Consider the following 18,028-nt stretch of genomic DNA (forward strand, 5'->3'; position numbering starts at 1 on the left):
ATAACTCCTGGGGATCCTGCTCTCTGACTTCAGAAGGTTGCCGGGAGTAACTGCAAGATTCAGATTCTGAACATCTTTCGTAGACAACAGGCATTTGGAATCTAAATCCAAAGGGATTGATTGTGTTGACTTTTAGGTTGTGAGAAATCATATCAGGAGTAAGGTTTACTTGAGGGACCCAAATATCCTAGAAAGCTTCCCTAAAGCAGTGCTAAGCACTTCTGTTCTGAAGGAGAACAGATGAGGTTAAGTATGACAGAGAAGTAAAATGAGACATCTTTGCAGATAAAAAAAAGGGTAAGTTTTTTTTTTTCTCCCTCCCACCCTTCCAACCACCACATATTGGTGGTGGTGGTGGTATTATTTATTTGTATTACTGCAGTGCCTAGTAGGGGTCCTAGTAGATCAGTACCCCATTTGGTAGACACTGTATAAACATAGAATAAAAATATGGTCCCTGCCCTGGATGTTGTTACTTTAATTGCAGAAGAAAAAAATTTAAAACATGGATACCTAACATTAGACTACAGGTGCTCAGCACCTCTAAAACTCAAGCTACTTCTAGTTAGATACTTAATGTTAGACATCAAAGTTTGAAAATTTTAATTAGTGTGCCTATATTAATCTAATCCTGACTCTTGGACTCTGTTCTTTATACATTTTTTGTTTCTACCTATTTATATAATTTACTAACTTTAATCAGTTAGGGCCAGATTCTCCCATCCTTACTCACAGTGGAAGCACCTTACTTTTCAAATAGTCCTCAGTAAAGTACTATTCAGTGAGTGAAGGTTGGAGAATTTTAGTTCTTGAAAAAAATGCTTATCCTAGAAATGCTTGCCTTAGAAATCATGCTGTATTTTTCCAAAGGTACGAGAAAGAAGGATGACTAATTGTTTAAAAACATACCCTTAGAAACCACACCTTGTTGCAGTCTGAAGACACCCGTGGCATCAGTATTTTGTTATAATATGATGGTGGTGATGATGATGATTGTTTTAATGATGCACATTCTTTATGTAAAGCTATTTTGGGATCTGAGGAACTGTCTGGCTGCTGGCCATTTGTTAATTTTTTGGTGCATGTATGTGTACTTTCTGTTAACATTTTGTTTGATATTTCAACTTTATAAATGTCCTTTTCTCCAGTGTATTTTATAACATCTGAAAGCAGTTGTTCACAGCAAACATTCCTCTTACAGCAACTGGTTGCTTTAGAAATCATTTGTATTGCTTGAGTAAGGACTACAGGATTTAATCCATGAGTATGGGACTGATTCTACCAGTAAGGGGAAAAATATTGATTAACCAATTCTGAGAGGATACGGATAAAAATATTTTACTAAGAGGGTTCTACAAGGTCCTGTGATATGCTGAAGACGTCTTTCATGATGCTGCATGCTCTGAGTTCCTGTTGATAAAATGGGAATTGAAGGAGCATATTACTTCACAGGAGATGTGCCAAACCAGAGCTGTTTGAAAACCTAATAACATTATTTGACAAATAACAGCAATTATTCACTGAACAGAGTATTCAACCAGCTCTGTTCAGAACAGGATCACGTTTTAGGAGCAGGATGAATTCAAAAGTACTAAAATTAGTTCACTGACCGCGAAAGAAGTAGATCATGCTTCCATGTAACAAACCTGGAGGGATATTTGACACTTGTATCAATGGATTTTATATGCAAAGAATGCTCCGAATTGATTAATATTCTCCCATGCTTTAGGGATTGACTACAATACACTAAATATGTATTACAAAGAATATAGTATATGGAAAGGGGCCAAAAACTATCTGACAGCAAGAGATTATAGTAAAGTTTTGGAAAAGGAACTATCACTTCTCTCGACAGTGTATAGTGAGACTGGATTCAGTGGATTAGGAAGTAATACAGTTTAACTGTGGCTGGATTTATAAAAGGACTGAATAATTTTCTTAACAATAACAAGATTTGCTATTATGTCCCCCAAAGTAAGAAAGAAACCAAATCCCATGGTTCAGAATGCAGGCTGGTCACCTAATGGGTCAGAAGATAATTTTTCCACTTTGTGTAGCATTGTGCAATTGGTCAGCTGTGTAATAGAATTTTTTCACCTTCCTTTGAAGTATCACTGCTGGAGGCAGGATACTGGATTTGATGGACTAAAGGTTTGGTACCAACTGGAAAATTTTATATGTCTGTGCCCTAAAACACAGGGCATTACATATAGGGCAACTGTATTCCATTTCTTTTCACAGTGTGAAGAGATAATATGATAGTGCAAGGTGGCCTTTCAGGTGTCCCATAACATCAAAATATTAGCTGCAGATGGTGCTTTCGAGGGGTGTGTGTGTGTAAAATCTTAGCTGAATGTAGAAACACACAAAAATCCTACATTCTAGATCAGGCATTTTCAAGAGTTGGGGGCTTCACCCTACAGGTGCAGCCTGCCTGAACAAAATGATAAAAACTCCTGTCACTTTTATGTACATTAAGAAAATGCAAATAGCTGTATTAGGCTTTAGCTGGGCCTGATTTGTGATATCTTTCTCATGCATCCATCAGGGCTGCAGGGACAAAGCAGGGTTTCCCCTTCAGTGGGACCACCATGACAAGTGAGAAAAGGCGTTTGTATGGCACTGTTGTAGCCGGCGTCACAAGATATTTAGATGCCAGATGTGCTAAAGATTCATATGTCCCTTCATGCTTCAACCACCATTCCAAAGGACAGCATCCATGCTGATAATAGGTTCCGCTCGAAAACCATCCAAAGCAGCGTGGACCGACGCATGTTCATTTTCATTGTCTGAGTCAGATGCCACCAGCAGAAGGTTGATTTTCTTTTTTGGTGGTTTGGGTTCTGTAGTTTCAGCATCAGAGTGTATCTCTTTTAAAACTTCTGAAATCATGTGCCATAGTTCATCCCTCTCAGATTTTGGAATTCATTTCTGAGTCTTAAACCTTGGGTATAGTGCTGTAGCTATTTTTAGAAATCTCACATTGGTACCTTCTTTGTTTTTTGTCAAATCTGTAGTGAAAGTGTTCTTAAAAGGAACATGTGCTGGGTCATCATCTGAGAAGACTATAATGTGAAATATATGGTAGGATGCGGGTAAAACAGCAGGAGACATACAATTCTCCCCCAAGGAGTTCCATCATAAATATAATTAATGCATTATTTTTTTTAAACGAGCATCATCAGCATGGAAGCATGTTCTCTGGAATGGTAGCCAAAGCTTGAAGGGGCATATGAATGTTTAGCATGTCTGGCACATAAATACTTTGCAATGCCAGCTACAAAAGTGCCATGTGATAGGGTTGCCAGGTGTCTGTTTTTTGACTGGAACATCCAGTCGAAAAGGGAACTTGGCAGCTCCGGTTAGCACTGCGGACTGTGCCGTTAAAAGTCTGGTTGGCGGCACAGCAGGGCTAAGGCAGGCTTCTTGCCTGCCATGGCTCCGCACGGCTCCCGGAAACAGCAGTATGCCCCCTCTCCGGCTCCTACGTGTAGGGGCAGCTGGGGGGCTCCTCACTCTGCCCCCACCGCAAACGCTGGCTCTGGGAACCATGGCCAATGGAAGCTGCGGGGGTGGTGCCTGCAGATTGGACAGCACGCAGAGCTGCCTGGCCACGCCTCCGCATTGGAGCTGGAGGGGGGGCATGCCACTGCTTCCGGGAGCTCTTTGAGGTAAGTACTGCCCAGAGCCTGCATCCCTGACCCCCCCCACGCCCCAACCCCCTGCTCGAGACTTAATCCCTCTCCTGCCCTCTAAACCCCTCGATTCCAGCCTGGAGCACCCTCCTGAGCCCCAAATCCCTCATCCTCAGCCCCACACCAGAGCCCGCAGCCAGAGTCCTCCCCCACACCCTAACCCCTTGCCCCAGGCCAGAGCCCCCTACCATACCCTGAACCCCTCATTTCTGCACCCCGGAAGCTGCATCCCCAGCTCAGAGCCTGTACCCCCTCCCATACTTCAACCCCCGTCTCAGCCCAGAGCCCCCTCCCACACCCCGAACTCTTCATTTCTGGCCCCACCTCAGAGCCTGCATCTCCAGCCAAAGCCCTCACCCCCTCCTGTGCCCCAACCCCCGAGCCAGCCCAGTGAAAATGAGCGAGTGAGAGAGGGTGAGGAGAGCGAGGGAGAGACAGGTGGTGGGGGAGGATGGAGTGAGTGGGGGGTGGGACCTCAGAGAAGGGGTGGGGCAGTTGCGGGGCAAGGGTGTTCAGTTTTGTGTGAGTAGAAAGTTGGCAGTCCTACCATGCAAATGCCTGTTCTCACTTTCAGATGACATTGTAAATAAGAAGTGGCCAGCATTTTCTCCTGTAAATGTAAACAAACTTGTTTGTCTTAGTGCTTGGCTGACCAAGAAGTAGGACTGAGTGGACTTGTAGGCTCTAAAGTTTTACATTGTTTTGGTTTTGAGTGCAGTTATGTATAAAAAAAAATCTACATTTGTATATTGCACTTGCACGATAGAGATTGCATTACAGTAATTGTATGAGGTGAATTGAAAAATACTATTTCTTTTATCATTTTTACAGTGCAAATATTTGTAATAAAAATAATAATATAAAGCAAGCACTGTGCATTTTGTATTCTGTGTCGTAACTGAAATCAATAAAATTGAAAAATGTCAAACATTCACAATATTTAATAAATTTCAATTGGTATTCTATTGTTTTACTATACGATTAAAACTGTGATTAATCACTATTAATTTTTTTGAGTTTATCATGTGAGTTAACTGTGATTAATCAACAGCCCTACTTATCAGTGATTTTATATGAGAAGTTGAGGCGCTTCAGAAAGTACATTAGGATTAAAATATATGGTGCCATGTTTCCAAAATTATCAGAATCTCACTGATATGCTGCTGAGATTGAAAAGCTTTTACTTTGGATCATATGACTATCTAAAAGTTTATATTTTTATGAAATTTAGTACATTGTTTAGACAATTTCATGAATATAGGGGAAGTAGTAACTGCTGTGAAATCTGCAAATAATAATATGATCTGAAATTATACCATTAACTATAATAATTTGGGACAATTACTTGTGGCCAAATCTAGTCTTCATTTAGGCAAATCTCCTACTGACTCTGCCTTCAATAAGGACTGCAAGCTATCAGTGAATAGAAAACCACTTTATGCAGGCAGAGTATGGAGGTACACAATACTTAAGGACAATCTGCAGTGTCGAAATATATGGTAATCTAGAAGAAAACAGTCAGATCAATACAAGTCGTCTTTATTCAGTGATGGAATTACAACTTTTGGAACACTAATAAATCTATTTGTAATATATCCACTGGCTAGAGTATGTCATAGCTTTAGAGTGATATGTTTAAATGCTTATAAATTTGTTGGTGCTGTACTGTATTATACAGTGGTTCTCAACTGTGGTCCACCGCTTGTTCAGGGAAAGTCCCTGGCGCACCGGGCCGGTTTGTTTACCAGCCGCGTCCACAGGTTCAGCCGATCGCGGCTCCCATTGGCCGCGGTTCGCCGCTCCAGGCCAATGGGGGCTGTGGGAAGGGCGGCCAGCACATCCCTTGGCCCACGCCGCTTTCTGCAGCCCCCATTGGCCTGGAGCGGCGAACTGCGGCCAGGGGGAGCTGTGATCGGCCGAACCCGCAGACGCGGCAAGTAAACAAACTGGCCCGCCGCGCCAGGGACTTTCCCTGAACAAGCGATGGACCAGAGTTGAGAACCACTGGTATAATACAATAAAATGATTTTTTTTCTGTTGAAAGTACTTTATGTTGAATTCAGTTCTTTCAGTTGAATATTCTTTGCTTGCATTTGACCTTTCTTTATGTTGATTTTGCTTCATTTTTTCATTTACCATGCTGTTCAGTTTTTGGATGCCAGGAGAACAAAGGTTTGTCCTCTATTTGCAGTCAATTTGTTTTGCAAAATTCAGTATTGCTTACCATTTGTTCTATTTTTGTTTGTTTGAGATGCAGTAATCCTGTTTACTAAAGTTGTTCATAGCTTTATTTGCAAAAAAAAAAAAAATTAATTAATCTTTATTTATGGTGAGGGCTATGATTTGCCTTATAGCATGAACAGTGCCATTGAAAAAAGTGGAAGGCAGAATTACTTCTAGTGTATGAAACAACTTAGAAAACAAGGAATACTGCATCTTCAAGCTTTATAGGCACAAAGTGTACTAGTGGTTGTGTCACTTTGAGATTTTTGCAACAGTTCACTTTCTCTTCACTGCCTAGTTTTATTAAGCATTAATTTTACCTGTAACTGACACTATTTTGTGTTTGTGTTTCCATCTATGTTTTAAATTTTTCCAGTAGCAGTTGAAAACCTTCATTACAAGTATTTTGTCACAGATGCATTTGACATTTTTATATGGCCACTTGGTAGAATCATCACTGAGTCTGTTAACTTTTGTACCTTTACCTACCAATAGCTTAACAGAAGAAAAACTACATTTAGATCCTTCAGTTACCTTTTTTTTTTTTTTTTATATTATAGCATTTGCAACTGACCATCCAGGCACTTCAAGATGAGCTTCGAACTCAGAGAGACCTTAATCATCTTCTTCAACAAGAAAGCGGAAACCGAGGAACTGAGCATTTTACTATTGAGCTTACAGAGGAGAATTTTCGAAGACTTCAGGCAGAACACGATAGACAGGCTAAAGAGCTCTTTCTCTTGAGAAAAACTCTAGAAGAAATGGAGTTGAGAATTGAAACACAAAAGCAAACACTAAATGCTAGAGATGAATCAATAAAAAAGCTCCTAGAAATGTTGCAAAGTAAAGGTTTGCCATCCAAAGGAATGGAAGATGACAATGAAAGAGCTCGAAGGATGGCCGAGGCTGAATCTCAGGTTAATCATTTAGAAGTGATTTTAGACCAGAAGGAGAAGGAAAACATACATCTTAGAGAGGTAAGAAAAGCACCTTCCTCTAAAATCTTTTCAGATAAAAGGACACTGGCATTTGTCCTAATTTTGAAAATATATTTTATACTACTTTGAAACTTGAAACTGGAATCTATTTTCTTTTTGACTTTTCTTAAATCAAAAAGGATATTGAAACATTTAATTTCAAATTCTTCCAATCCACAAACACGTAAACGTAAGAAATTACATGGACTCTGGAAACAGGTATAAGAAAAGAAATTAGGTCACGTTTTGGGTTTTCCTGCTTTGATAGTGTCTCTTTAACCACCAAGATACATTTTCTTTGAAAAGTCAAACTTATGCAGCTATTGAGGAGAGAATGAATAGCTACTGATATTGAAAATTAAATAAGGAAGAGTTGACAAAAATGGAGTAAAATGATGCAAGCTTATTTTTTTTTCTCTTTGGCTGTCTTGTTCTTGGCATTAACACATGCAGGTTTCTGCTTCTGGGGGGTTGAATCAGACGAAGATCTGTGGCAGATCAAAGCATTGCATGTTGAATGTGAAGTGGTGGGAACTGGCTGGTACAGCAAATGTCTTTGTGACACCCTGCCTTTTCAGGGAGGAAGAGTAAAGTTTTGTTCTCTAGGCATTGTGGTTGATAATGCCTTTATCCTGAAGATCTTTCTCAGGCAAAACTCCCATTAAGTTATCCATTAGTATGGTCTGAAGTCAACGGGATATTAAAGGAATTGCACCTGCTTGCATCAGCACTGAATTTGGCTCAAAGTCTGCTAATCTGTGTTGTACTCTATAGGCTATTAATCTAGCTTCCTGGTTTTGATCTGCTTTTGTCAGAATGACCTGTGCTGTTTATTTTAGGGTTAAATGATTTATTCATTTTTCATTGGCACTGTTTGTATCATGGAGCTTAGTATCAGTGTTGTTTAGGTCTGTAAGTAAAGCTACAGTGTATAGGAATGGAATGTGTTTTACTTTCAGGTTTCATATACTGCTTTGTGATGGGAGGTGATGTTTGTTGCTTTGATTGAAATAAGGTCGTATCTTTTTTCTCTTTTTTAAAAAAATATTTATTACCAAAGGTAATTGTTCTAATTCTACTCTGAAGTCATAGATGGGGAGTTCTTGTGAACTTGCATTATTTGTTTGAATAATTGGAAGTGCATGTGAGGTTTTGGTCCATTTAGTATAGTCTTCCAGTACTGTATGGTGTGGAAGAACTTTGGAGTTTTTATGGAGAATACTTTTGGAAGCAGTTTGAAACTCTGATATATTATGAAACCAGTGTATGAATAATTTAGGATGTGTTTACATTTTAATCTCTCTAAAAAAGTATTTGTTGTTTGGGGACTTCAACTAAAATATAATAATTACTGTCTTTTAGAGGTTGATCTGTAGAGCCCATGTTTTGTCCCTAGGAATGGTATTTTCTTTTGGAGGCCATCTTGTATACAGTGTCAATCAAACCCTTAAAAGTTTTTTTTTAATTTGTATTTACTTCTGCTGTTTGACTGCTTGATGTTGCACCTGCACTAAATAAAAGATGAGTGATTCTCTCCGCAGCAACAGGTTGAGGTCCTACTTGCATCATTTGCTTTCTGGTACTATTTAATCCTTTCACTGCTAGTTTCTGCACTAGTCTCCATGTGACAGAAGAATGGCATGTTTAAAGAGAATCTCAGTTTTATATGATGTCAACACCCTTCCTTTAGCTTTCTTTTTACTATATGTGACATAAATACAATATGGTCTTCAATGTTTGTTTTAATCATTATGACTGTTCTGGTGTGCCTTAAACACTCCAGCGGCTGCTGTTACCTGTTGTTGATAGAGGTGCAATTCTGCCTCAGAGGTGTGCCCTCTGTTTCCCATAACTGCATCTGTGATTCTTCTTTTACATCTATAAAAATGGTAATAATGTCATCCCTTTCTAGCTCCAGTAGATAACTAGTATTTGCAGTCTGGTGGGTAGTTTCTGTTAGGAGGAGAAATTTCTGATGGAATCAGGTATTTCTTTGATGCAATCCTGTTTTATTTTCAAGGAATGTAAACAAGTCCTGTTTCCGTGGACACAGTAGTTAATAATCAAACAACAAGAGGCAGTTTCCTTCATCAGAATTCCAAGTCTCTTTTCAGCCAACACTGCACCCAAAATACTATCTCTTGGCTTTCTCTCAGGCTCATGCTACGAGTGTTGCTTTTGCTGTCTCCTTGGCTTTTTTTGTTCCTCTCTGCTTCCTTTCTGATGCCTCTGTTTTCTGTCTTGTAGACACACACAGCTCCAACAAACAATACACAGAACTCTGTGTTTGCATTCAGACCCTAGGGAAAACCTCTCAGACCACATGGCTCAACTCCTATTCTGGGCTTGCCATGCTAACCTGGGATTTGGGCAGTGTTTTGTATTATTTCAGCTATAGCTAAACGAAAGGCATTAATGGCTCCCTCATTTAGGCTGAATGGATGGCTATCATGAAACTGCCCATTAATCAAAAAAATACTCTCTGAGAGCTAGCCAATCTCCAGCATAACAATAATTAAAACTGGTATCTTTAAAAAGAAGATAAAAAATCATACTTGTTACTATTTTAGACATTGACTGCTGATACAGATCTCTCCTGTCCAACTCTGTAGACAGCTGAAGGAGGACTTTGGACCCAGAAATGTAAAAATCATTCAGTCGATGACTTACAGCCATACTGATAAATACAATATCTGTTTTATGCAGTTTTCCATTTTGAAACCCCTTTCATATCTTGACACCGTAATTACCACTAAAATGTTAGTGTTGAAAAATACCGTTAAGTCAAGGTGACCAACTTACTCAATTTGGGTGTGGGGAAAAACTTGATAAAATAAATGAAATCCAAGACCTTATTCAGGCTCAACATTACATTTGTAACTGATGAGAATTAATTTTCAGTTCTCTTCTCATACACTCCATTGTTGGTTCTTATTATAAAAATAATTTTCAGTTGAGTGTTTTAACTCCCCAAAATTTAGTTGGGCATAAACACCGAAACCTTTGGGATCTTAACTGAATCTAGCCTGCTTGTATTTTAATAAAAGGAGTACTTGCAGCACCTTAGAGACTAACAAATTTATTTGAGCATAAACTTTCGTGAGCTACAGCTCACTTCATCAGATGTATGCAGTGGAAAATACAGTGGGGAGATTTTATTTACCATACACATTGTAACGAGAGCGTGCATCCAATGAAGTGAGCTGTAGTGAGAGTGATCAGGTAGCAGAGAAAAAAAACCTTTTATAGTGATAATCAAGGTGGGCCATTTCCAGCAGTTAACAAGAAGGTGTGAGGAACAGTATGGGGGGGAAATAAACAGCTTGAGGCTGGGAGTGGAGGTGTCATTACACAAAGTAAAACTATTTCCCCATGTTTATTTCCCCCCCTACTGTTCCTCACACCTTCTTGTCAACTGCTGGAAATGGCCCGCCTTGATTATCACTACAAAAGGTTTTTTTTCTCTCCTGCTGGTAATAGCTCACCTTACCTGAAAAAAGAAAAGGAGTACTTGTGGCACCTTAGAGACTAACAAATTTATTTGAGCATAAGCTTTAGTGAGCTACAGCTCACTTCATCATGTTCTCTGTGTATATAAAATTTCCCCACTGTATTTTCCACTGCATGCATCCGATGAAGTGAGCTGTAGCTCATGAAAGCTTATGCTCAAATAAATCTGTTAGTCTCTAAGGTGCCACAAGTACTCCTTTTTTTTTTGCGGATACAGACTAACATGGCTGTTACTCTGAAACCTTGTATTTTAATGTTCACTGGGTGCCAATAAAATAAAGGGTAAAAACAGGTTGTATCTGTAAAATCCTAAAAATATACATACTTACTTTAACCTTTTGAAATTCCCTTCTCCTAACTCAACCAGATAATGTCCCCTTTTTGTAATGTGTGCTGCCTCTTAAAATAAAGTTCAGGTGTAACTCTGCCTTGTTCCCGGTTCAGCCCAGAACGATGGTGAAAGTTGAGGTTTCTGGGATTTATTAAGTTGTAGGTCTCTATAACAAGGCACAGTAGGAATATAAGTAGCAGGGTAGATAGATAACTTGCTTCCCACACAAGGCTAAAAGATTTGGAAGGAGCAGGAGCTCTCTTGGTCATTGCATTGAAAGGACCTGAAGCTATATATGGGTAAGAATATGGAAGACACCATTTGTTACTCTGAGGAAAAGGCTTTTTGGACTTATTGGTTTTTGGAACTTTTGCTGCCATTGGGATTTTGTATTGGGAACCCAGAATTGGAGATAGTTTTGGAAGAAGGTAAAGACAGTGGTTTTGGGTGCAGAAGAAGTGTAGGTTTGAGGCCTGGAGTAGGCAACTTCTTACTTTTTTTAGGGCCCAAGGCTGGAACTTCTGAGTAAGAGAGGCCGGAAACTCATTTTCACATATATACTCTCCCCCCATGCCTCTGGGGCAAGCTGACTGCATCCTCTCCAGTGAGAAACCTGTGAACTAGGCAAAGAGTGGAGAAGGTTTGGCATTGATTTGAGACTTATGATTTCGTCTGTCATTATCTTGGAAGGGGTGGAATTTTGATTTAGCTAGAGGACTAAATTAACATGTTGTTGAGGGAAATTGAGGGAATAAACCACACACACCCCAAACTTCTACTAATTCTCTCTCTTTTACATCAAACAGGTCCTCAGGTTTCTCTTCTCAGTAGGCTCTCCCCACAAATATTTTCTTCCTGTCAGGCCCATTACCTTTAACATCCCTCTGGGCGGGAGATCATGGACTCAGATTCACTTTTCTGAGTGCTGAATGGCTTCTATATTCAAATTTTAAGTGCACCTGGATTCTGAAGGTCAAAACTGTCCCAAAGATGTTTCCACTTACTACCGTTCATGAGTACATGAGGGTTTGGTTACCTTTAAACAGTTCCTAAACTACATCTGTGTATTGGGATGATGATTTTTGGTTTGGACTGGAAGTCATACTTGCTGAACATTGCTGAGGGAGGCTGGACTTACATCCAGCACTAAGAAATTTAATTTTAAGATAAAGAAACATGTAACTTGGGGTACCAAATGGGCAAATTCAGCCTCCACTTCTGCCCACCCCCCAACAAAATGGAGGCCCTCAGAAAGAGTCCTGTCCATAAGTTAGGAACAGTTTTGAGACAGACTGCATGCTATTAATGAATCATACCTAATTTTGCCACCTCGGTCTTTCCCTTAACAAACATTAGCAAAGCAATGGTCCCAACCTAGATGTTTTGGACTCCACTCTGTGATGAAATATTCACCAAGAAGCTTCAACTCCATGAGGCTAGATTATCCACTATAGAAAAAGAATATTAGAATGTCAGGTAGGTGCTGGTTGCTCTCTGGTGTTCTCTTGGGGCCTTCTTTTTTGTTCTAGTAACTGACTATGTCCCCTCTGCACTGGCAACACATCATGAAAGTTTCCAATCTTCAGTTGGTACTGCATTTCCTCTCTTTATGGCTGTATACTTTGAGTCTTATGTTACTTGAGGACACCTGAATTCAGATTTTCTCTCCTGAAAAGGTAGAAAAGCTGTGATCTAAAGGGATCAGGCTCCATGGATGGGACCCTGAAACCGTGCCACACCTCACCTCAGTGGCACTGATAGGAAGAAGGCCCACCGAGCCAACCAGGACCCAGACAACACTGGGGTTTGATATAAATTGTCAGCCTGGTTTTGGAGGCTATGCAGGGAGGCATTGCCAGCTGGGAGCAAATTACATGCAGTGGAGTCCATTTAAGATCAACACCTTAAAGAAATAATCACTTTCAGACAGGGTGGATAGAGCGAGAGAGAGAGACGATTGAGCTGTCCAGAAGCAGAGAGCTCTTATCAACCCCTTGGAGTTACTCTGTATTGTTTGTACTGTGGGGTATTATGTTTATAAATTTACTTCTTGCAGAACTGCATGGAATGAAATACACAGACTTTTTGCCAAATTAGTTTCAGTTTAGACTGTGCCAGAATCTGTTCAATAAAACCCCATCCAGACAGGGTGACATTAATCTCAAACCTGAATCTCTGTGAACCTTTGTATTGTTCTAGCCCTACTATATTTGATTTTTTAAAAAAAGATCTTTTAAAGGTATCTTGAAATATCTTCTCTCACATTTCTGCCAGAACAAGAAACCAATATTTTGTAAAATAAATCTGTTACATTTCTATATATATCTCTTTATTGGCTGGTTTATAGCGATGTGTAAAATTCATTGTTTCAAAGTACAGAATTCTTTATGCTCACTGCATCTCTCTTCTGATTTGGATGACACCGCTCTGATTTCTTTTTGTAAGAATGATTAATGGATCTTCAGGAAGGAGTAAGAGAGAGGTCAGTCTTGGTAAAATTAACAGCTTGTATTTAGTTTTGTATTGTTACCCATTTTGATCCAAGTGGTTTGCAAGTATTTGGGGTCGTCTTGGTTGCTTGTGTTAGGATGAGAAATTGATGATGGAGACAGGTACTTCCTTGATACAAAGATTGTACACAAAGTCCTGTTTCCCTGAACCCAGTAGGAATCAAACAGGAAACAATTTCCTTGCTCGATATTCCAAACTGCTCTCCATATCAGAAGTGCTCTTTTTTTCTTAGCTTTTCCTCAGGGTCATGCTACAAGTACTTCTCTTGCTACTCTGGCTTTTGCTGGTTTCTTCATCTGCTTCTGAGATGTTTCTTTCATTTGCTACACATATGGTTCCACCAAAGTAATACACAGGCTTCTGCATTTGCATTCAGTGCCCAGTTAACCCCTCTGCCCACATAGCTTAGCTCAGGGGTGGGCAAACATTTTGGCCTGAGGGCCACATCGGCGTTGTGAAACTCTATGGAGGGCCGGGTAGGGAAGGCTGTGCCTCCCTAAATGGCCTGGCCCCAGACCCCATCCGCCCCCTCCCACTTCCTGACCCCCTCAGAATCCTGACCCATCCAACACCCCCTGCTCCTTGTCCCCTGACTGCCCCCTCCTGGGATCCCCCACCCCTAACCATCCCCTCGGGACTCCACACTGTATCCAACCCCCCCCACTCCCTGTCCCCTGATTGCCCCGACCCTGAAAGGCCCCCCGGACTCCCATGCCTATCCAACCCCCCTGTCCCCTGACTGCCCTCTGCAATCCCCTGCCCATTATTCAACCCCCTCCCAACACCCTTACCATGCCACTTAGAGTGGCAGGAGCTTGCAGCCCCACTGCCTGGCCGGAGCCAGCCACGCCGCCTGCGCTGCCTGGCAGGAGTGGCGGGCCAGAGCGCTGGCTGCCCACTGAGGCTATGGGGGATGGGGGGATATTAGGGGAGCGGCTGGGGCCTAGCCTCCCCAGCCGGGAGCTCAGGGGCTGGGCAGGACGGTCCCACGGGCCGCAGTTTGCCCACCTCTGGCTTGGCTCCTGACTGACCTTGCATGTGGCTTCTCTTTTGGACAGTGGCTGTTATTGTTTCAGCTATCTTTCTCTACAAAGACACTTAACTGCTTCTTAAATTTGTCCTGACTGAAGGGTGGCTACTATGCCCACCAGCATCAATGAAGATTCACACAACTCCTGTCATAATAATATTGTTTCAGTGTATTCAGATTCTTTTGAGAAGAAGTCAAAATTATCACAAGCTCTTCTTAAAAAATGAGCCTCTCGATTAAAAAATTAGCGAATGGAATGGTGAAACAAAATCCTCCTCTCATTCAAAATAACTTTTTGCATGTCCAAGAACCACATAAAACCTTTTACTGGATTGTTAGACAGTAGGTTGCTCTGAGTGTCAGGCAGCAGAACCAAGCATATTTTATTATGGCTAACTGCATAAGACCCTAGGGTATGTCTACACTATGAAATTAGGTCAATTTTTTAAAAGTCGATTTTTAGAAATCGATTTTATACAGTCGATTGTGTATGTCCCCACTAAGTGCATTAAGTCGGTGGAGCGTGTCCTCAGTACCGTGGCTAGCATCGACTTATGGAGCGGTGCACTGTGGGTAGCTATCCCACAGTTCCCGCAGTCTCCGCTGCCCATTGGAATTCTGGGTTAAGCTCCCAATGCCCGATGGGGCAAAAATATTGTCGCGGGTGGTTTTGGGTACATGTTGTCAGTCTCCCCTCCCTCCCTCCGTGAAAGCAACTACAGACAATCATTTCCCGCCTTTTTTCCCGGGTTACCCGTGCAGACGCCATAACACGGCAAGCTCAGCTCACTGCTGCTGTTGCGAGCACTGTAAATACCTTGTGCATTATACTGCAGTATGAGCAGAACCTGGCTAAGAGATAGCTGCACGAGGATGATTGTGAGGAGGACATGGACACAGACGTCCCTGAAAGCATGGGCTGTGGCAATTGGGACATCATGGTGGCAGTGGGGCTGGTTGATATAGTGGAACACCGATTCTGGGCCCAGCAAACAAGCACAGACTGGTGGGACCACATAGTCTTGCAGGTCTGGGGTGATTCCCAGTGGCTGCGAAACTTTCGCATGTGTAAGGCCACTTTCCTGGAACTCTGTGATTTGCTTTCCCCTGCCCTGAAGTGCAGGAATACCAAGGTGAGAGCTGCCCTGACAGTTGAGAAGTGAGTGGTGATAGCCCTCTGGAAGCTTGCAACGCCTGACTGCTACCAGTCAGTCGGGAATCAATTTGGAGTGGGCAAATCCACTGTGGGGACTGCTGTGATTCAAGTAGCCAATGCAATCACTGACGTTCTGCTATCAAGGGTAGTGACTCTGGGAAATGTGCAGGTCATAGGGGATGGCTTTGCTGCAGTGGGGTTCCCTAACTATGGTGGGGCGATAGATGGAATGCATGTCCCTATCTTGGCACCAGACCACCTTGCCAACCAGTATGTAAATCACAAGGGGTACCTCTCAAAGGTGCTGCAAGCGCTGGTGGATCACAAGGGACATTTCACCGACATCCACGTGGGATGGCTGGGACAGGTGCATGACACTTGCATCTTTAGGAACTACAGGCTGTTTGAGCAGCTGCAAGAAGGGACTTACTTCCCCGACCAGAAAATTACTGTTGGGGATGTTGAAATGCCAATAGTTATCCTTGGAGACCCAACCTACCCCTTGCTCTCATGGCTCATGAAGCCGTACACAGGCAACCTGGACAGTAGTAAGGAGCAGTTCAACTACAGGACAGCAAGTGCAGAATGGTGGTAGAATGTGCCTTTGGACATTTAAAAGCTTGCTGGTGCTGTTTGCTGACTAGGTTAGACCTCGGTGCAACCAGTATTCCCATTGTAATTGCTGCTTGCTGTGTGCTCCATAATGTCTGTGAGAGTAAGGGGGAGATGTTTATGGCAGGGTGGGAGGTTGAGGCAAATCGCCTGGTGGCCGATTTTGAGCAGCCAGACACCAGGGCAATTAGAAGAGCACAGGTAGGCGCGCTGCGCATCAGAGAGGCTTTGAAAACCAGTTTCATGACTGGCCAGGCTACGGTGTGACAGTTGTGTGTGTTTCTCCTTGCTGCAAACCTGCCCCCTTTGTTGATTTTAATTCCCTGTAAGCCAAACACCCTCCCCCCTTCGATCACAGCTGGCAAAGAAAATAAAGTCACTATTGTTTTGAAACCATGCATTCTTTCTTTATTAATAAACAAAAAAAGGGAGATAACTGATAAGGTAGACTGGGTGGGGTAGGGTTGGGTGGTGGAGGAGGGTTGGAGGGAAGGACAAGGGCACATTGCTTATTTTAGCCATACTACAAATCAAAACTGTTTGAATGACAGCCTTCTGTTGCTTGGGCCATCCTCTGGAGTGGAGTGGCTGGGTGCCTGGAACCCTCCCCACTGGCATTCTTGGGCCTCTGGGTGAGGAGGATATAGAACTTGGCAAGGAGGGCAGGCGGTTGTACAGTGGATGCAGCGGTGGTCTGTGCTCTTGTTGGCTTTCGTGCAGCTCCACCAGGTGCCTGAGCATGTCCATTTGCTCCCCCATTAGCTTCAGCATTGCATCCTGTCTCTTCTCATCATGCTCACTTAATGCTTTCCTGGACTCTGCCACTGAATGCCTCCATGCATTCAGCTGTGCCCTGTCAGTGTGGGAGGGCCGCATGAGCTCAGAAAACACGCCATCGTGAGTGTGTTTTTTTGCCTTCTAATCTGCAATAACTTCAGGGATGGAGATGATGGGGAGGAGCATAGAAACATTTGCACCTGCAGGGGGATAAAAAGGGAGAGTAAAATTTAAGATGATACATTTCTGAGAACAAAAGGGAGACTCTTTCACAGTGAATCAAGCAATTCACAGCAGTCAGTACATGTGTTTTAGGTACAAGGTTGCATTTTGCCTTTTATATTGAGTGCCTACTGGTATGGTGACACATCACACACGGCTGGGCAACAGAATTCGGTTTCCAGGCAGCCATGGTAAGCCAAAGGGTATGCGGGTTTGGCTTCTAACGCCTTCATAACATGTGGGAATGTTTTCAAACTGCAGCATACTCCTTTCCCATAGCAAGCAATGCCGGTTGGGATTGCCATTTAAAAGGAGGGGCTGAGGTTTTCAGGTGGATGTGCAGCACACGCTTCCCTCTACCCCGCCGTGTGGCTATTTGGGATGATTCCTTCACCCCTCCCTCCGCCGCGTGGCTATGGGATGATCCCTTTTAGCCAAGCGTGAACAGCCCAGCATGAACAGGGTCCTTTTACTGTTCCCTTACAAAAATTCCCCTATTTCAACCAGGTGACCATGAATGATATCACTATCCTGAGGCTAACTCAGAAAGATAAAGACTGAATGTTGCTTGAATGCGATCAAAACCCAAGATCATTCGCTGCCGTGCTTTGTGCTGCAATGATTCCAGACTACTTGCTCCTGGCTTGGCGTGGTAAAGTGTCCTACTGTGGAGGACGAAATAGGGCAGCCCTCTCCAGAAACTTTCTGCAAAGGCTTTCAGAGTACCTCCAGGAGAGCTTCATGGAGATGTCCCTGGAGGATTCTCGCTCCATCCCCAGACACGTTAACGGACTTTTCCAGTCACCGTACTGGCCGCGAATGCATCCCAAGTCTTCAGGGCAAATCAAACATTAAACACTATTGCTTTTAAACCCTGTACTGTAGTTACAAATGTGCACTCACCAGAGGTGCGTTCTCTGCCTTCAGAATCAGGGATCCTGCCTTGGGAGGGTATTGGCTCCAGAGTGACGAAAAGGTCCTGGC

At 42.4% G+C, this 18,028-nt stretch overlaps 1 protein-coding gene across 1 annotated transcript in view; it reads left to right on the plus strand.

Annotated features, from left to right (window-relative positions):
* ERC2 (ELKS/RAB6-interacting/CAST family member 2) overlaps nt 1–18,028 on the plus strand; it is a 754,764-nt gene that overhangs the window by 125,959 nt on the left and 610,777 nt on the right. Inside the window, exons 3-4 of the mRNA XM_084633053.1 lie at nt 5,844–5,867; nt 6,479–6,895. Coding sequence (XP_084489179.1) covers nt 5,844–5,867; nt 6,479–6,895 — 441 coding nt within the window. The remainder of the gene's footprint in view (nt 1–5,843; nt 5,868–6,478; nt 6,896–18,028) is intronic.

This window comes from Lepidochelys olivacea (assembly GCF_965140295.1).
Source record: "Lepidochelys olivacea isolate rLepOli2 genome assembly, chromosome: 7".
Taxonomy (NCBI): domain Eukaryota; kingdom Metazoa; phylum Chordata; order Testudines; family Cheloniidae; genus Lepidochelys; species Lepidochelys olivacea.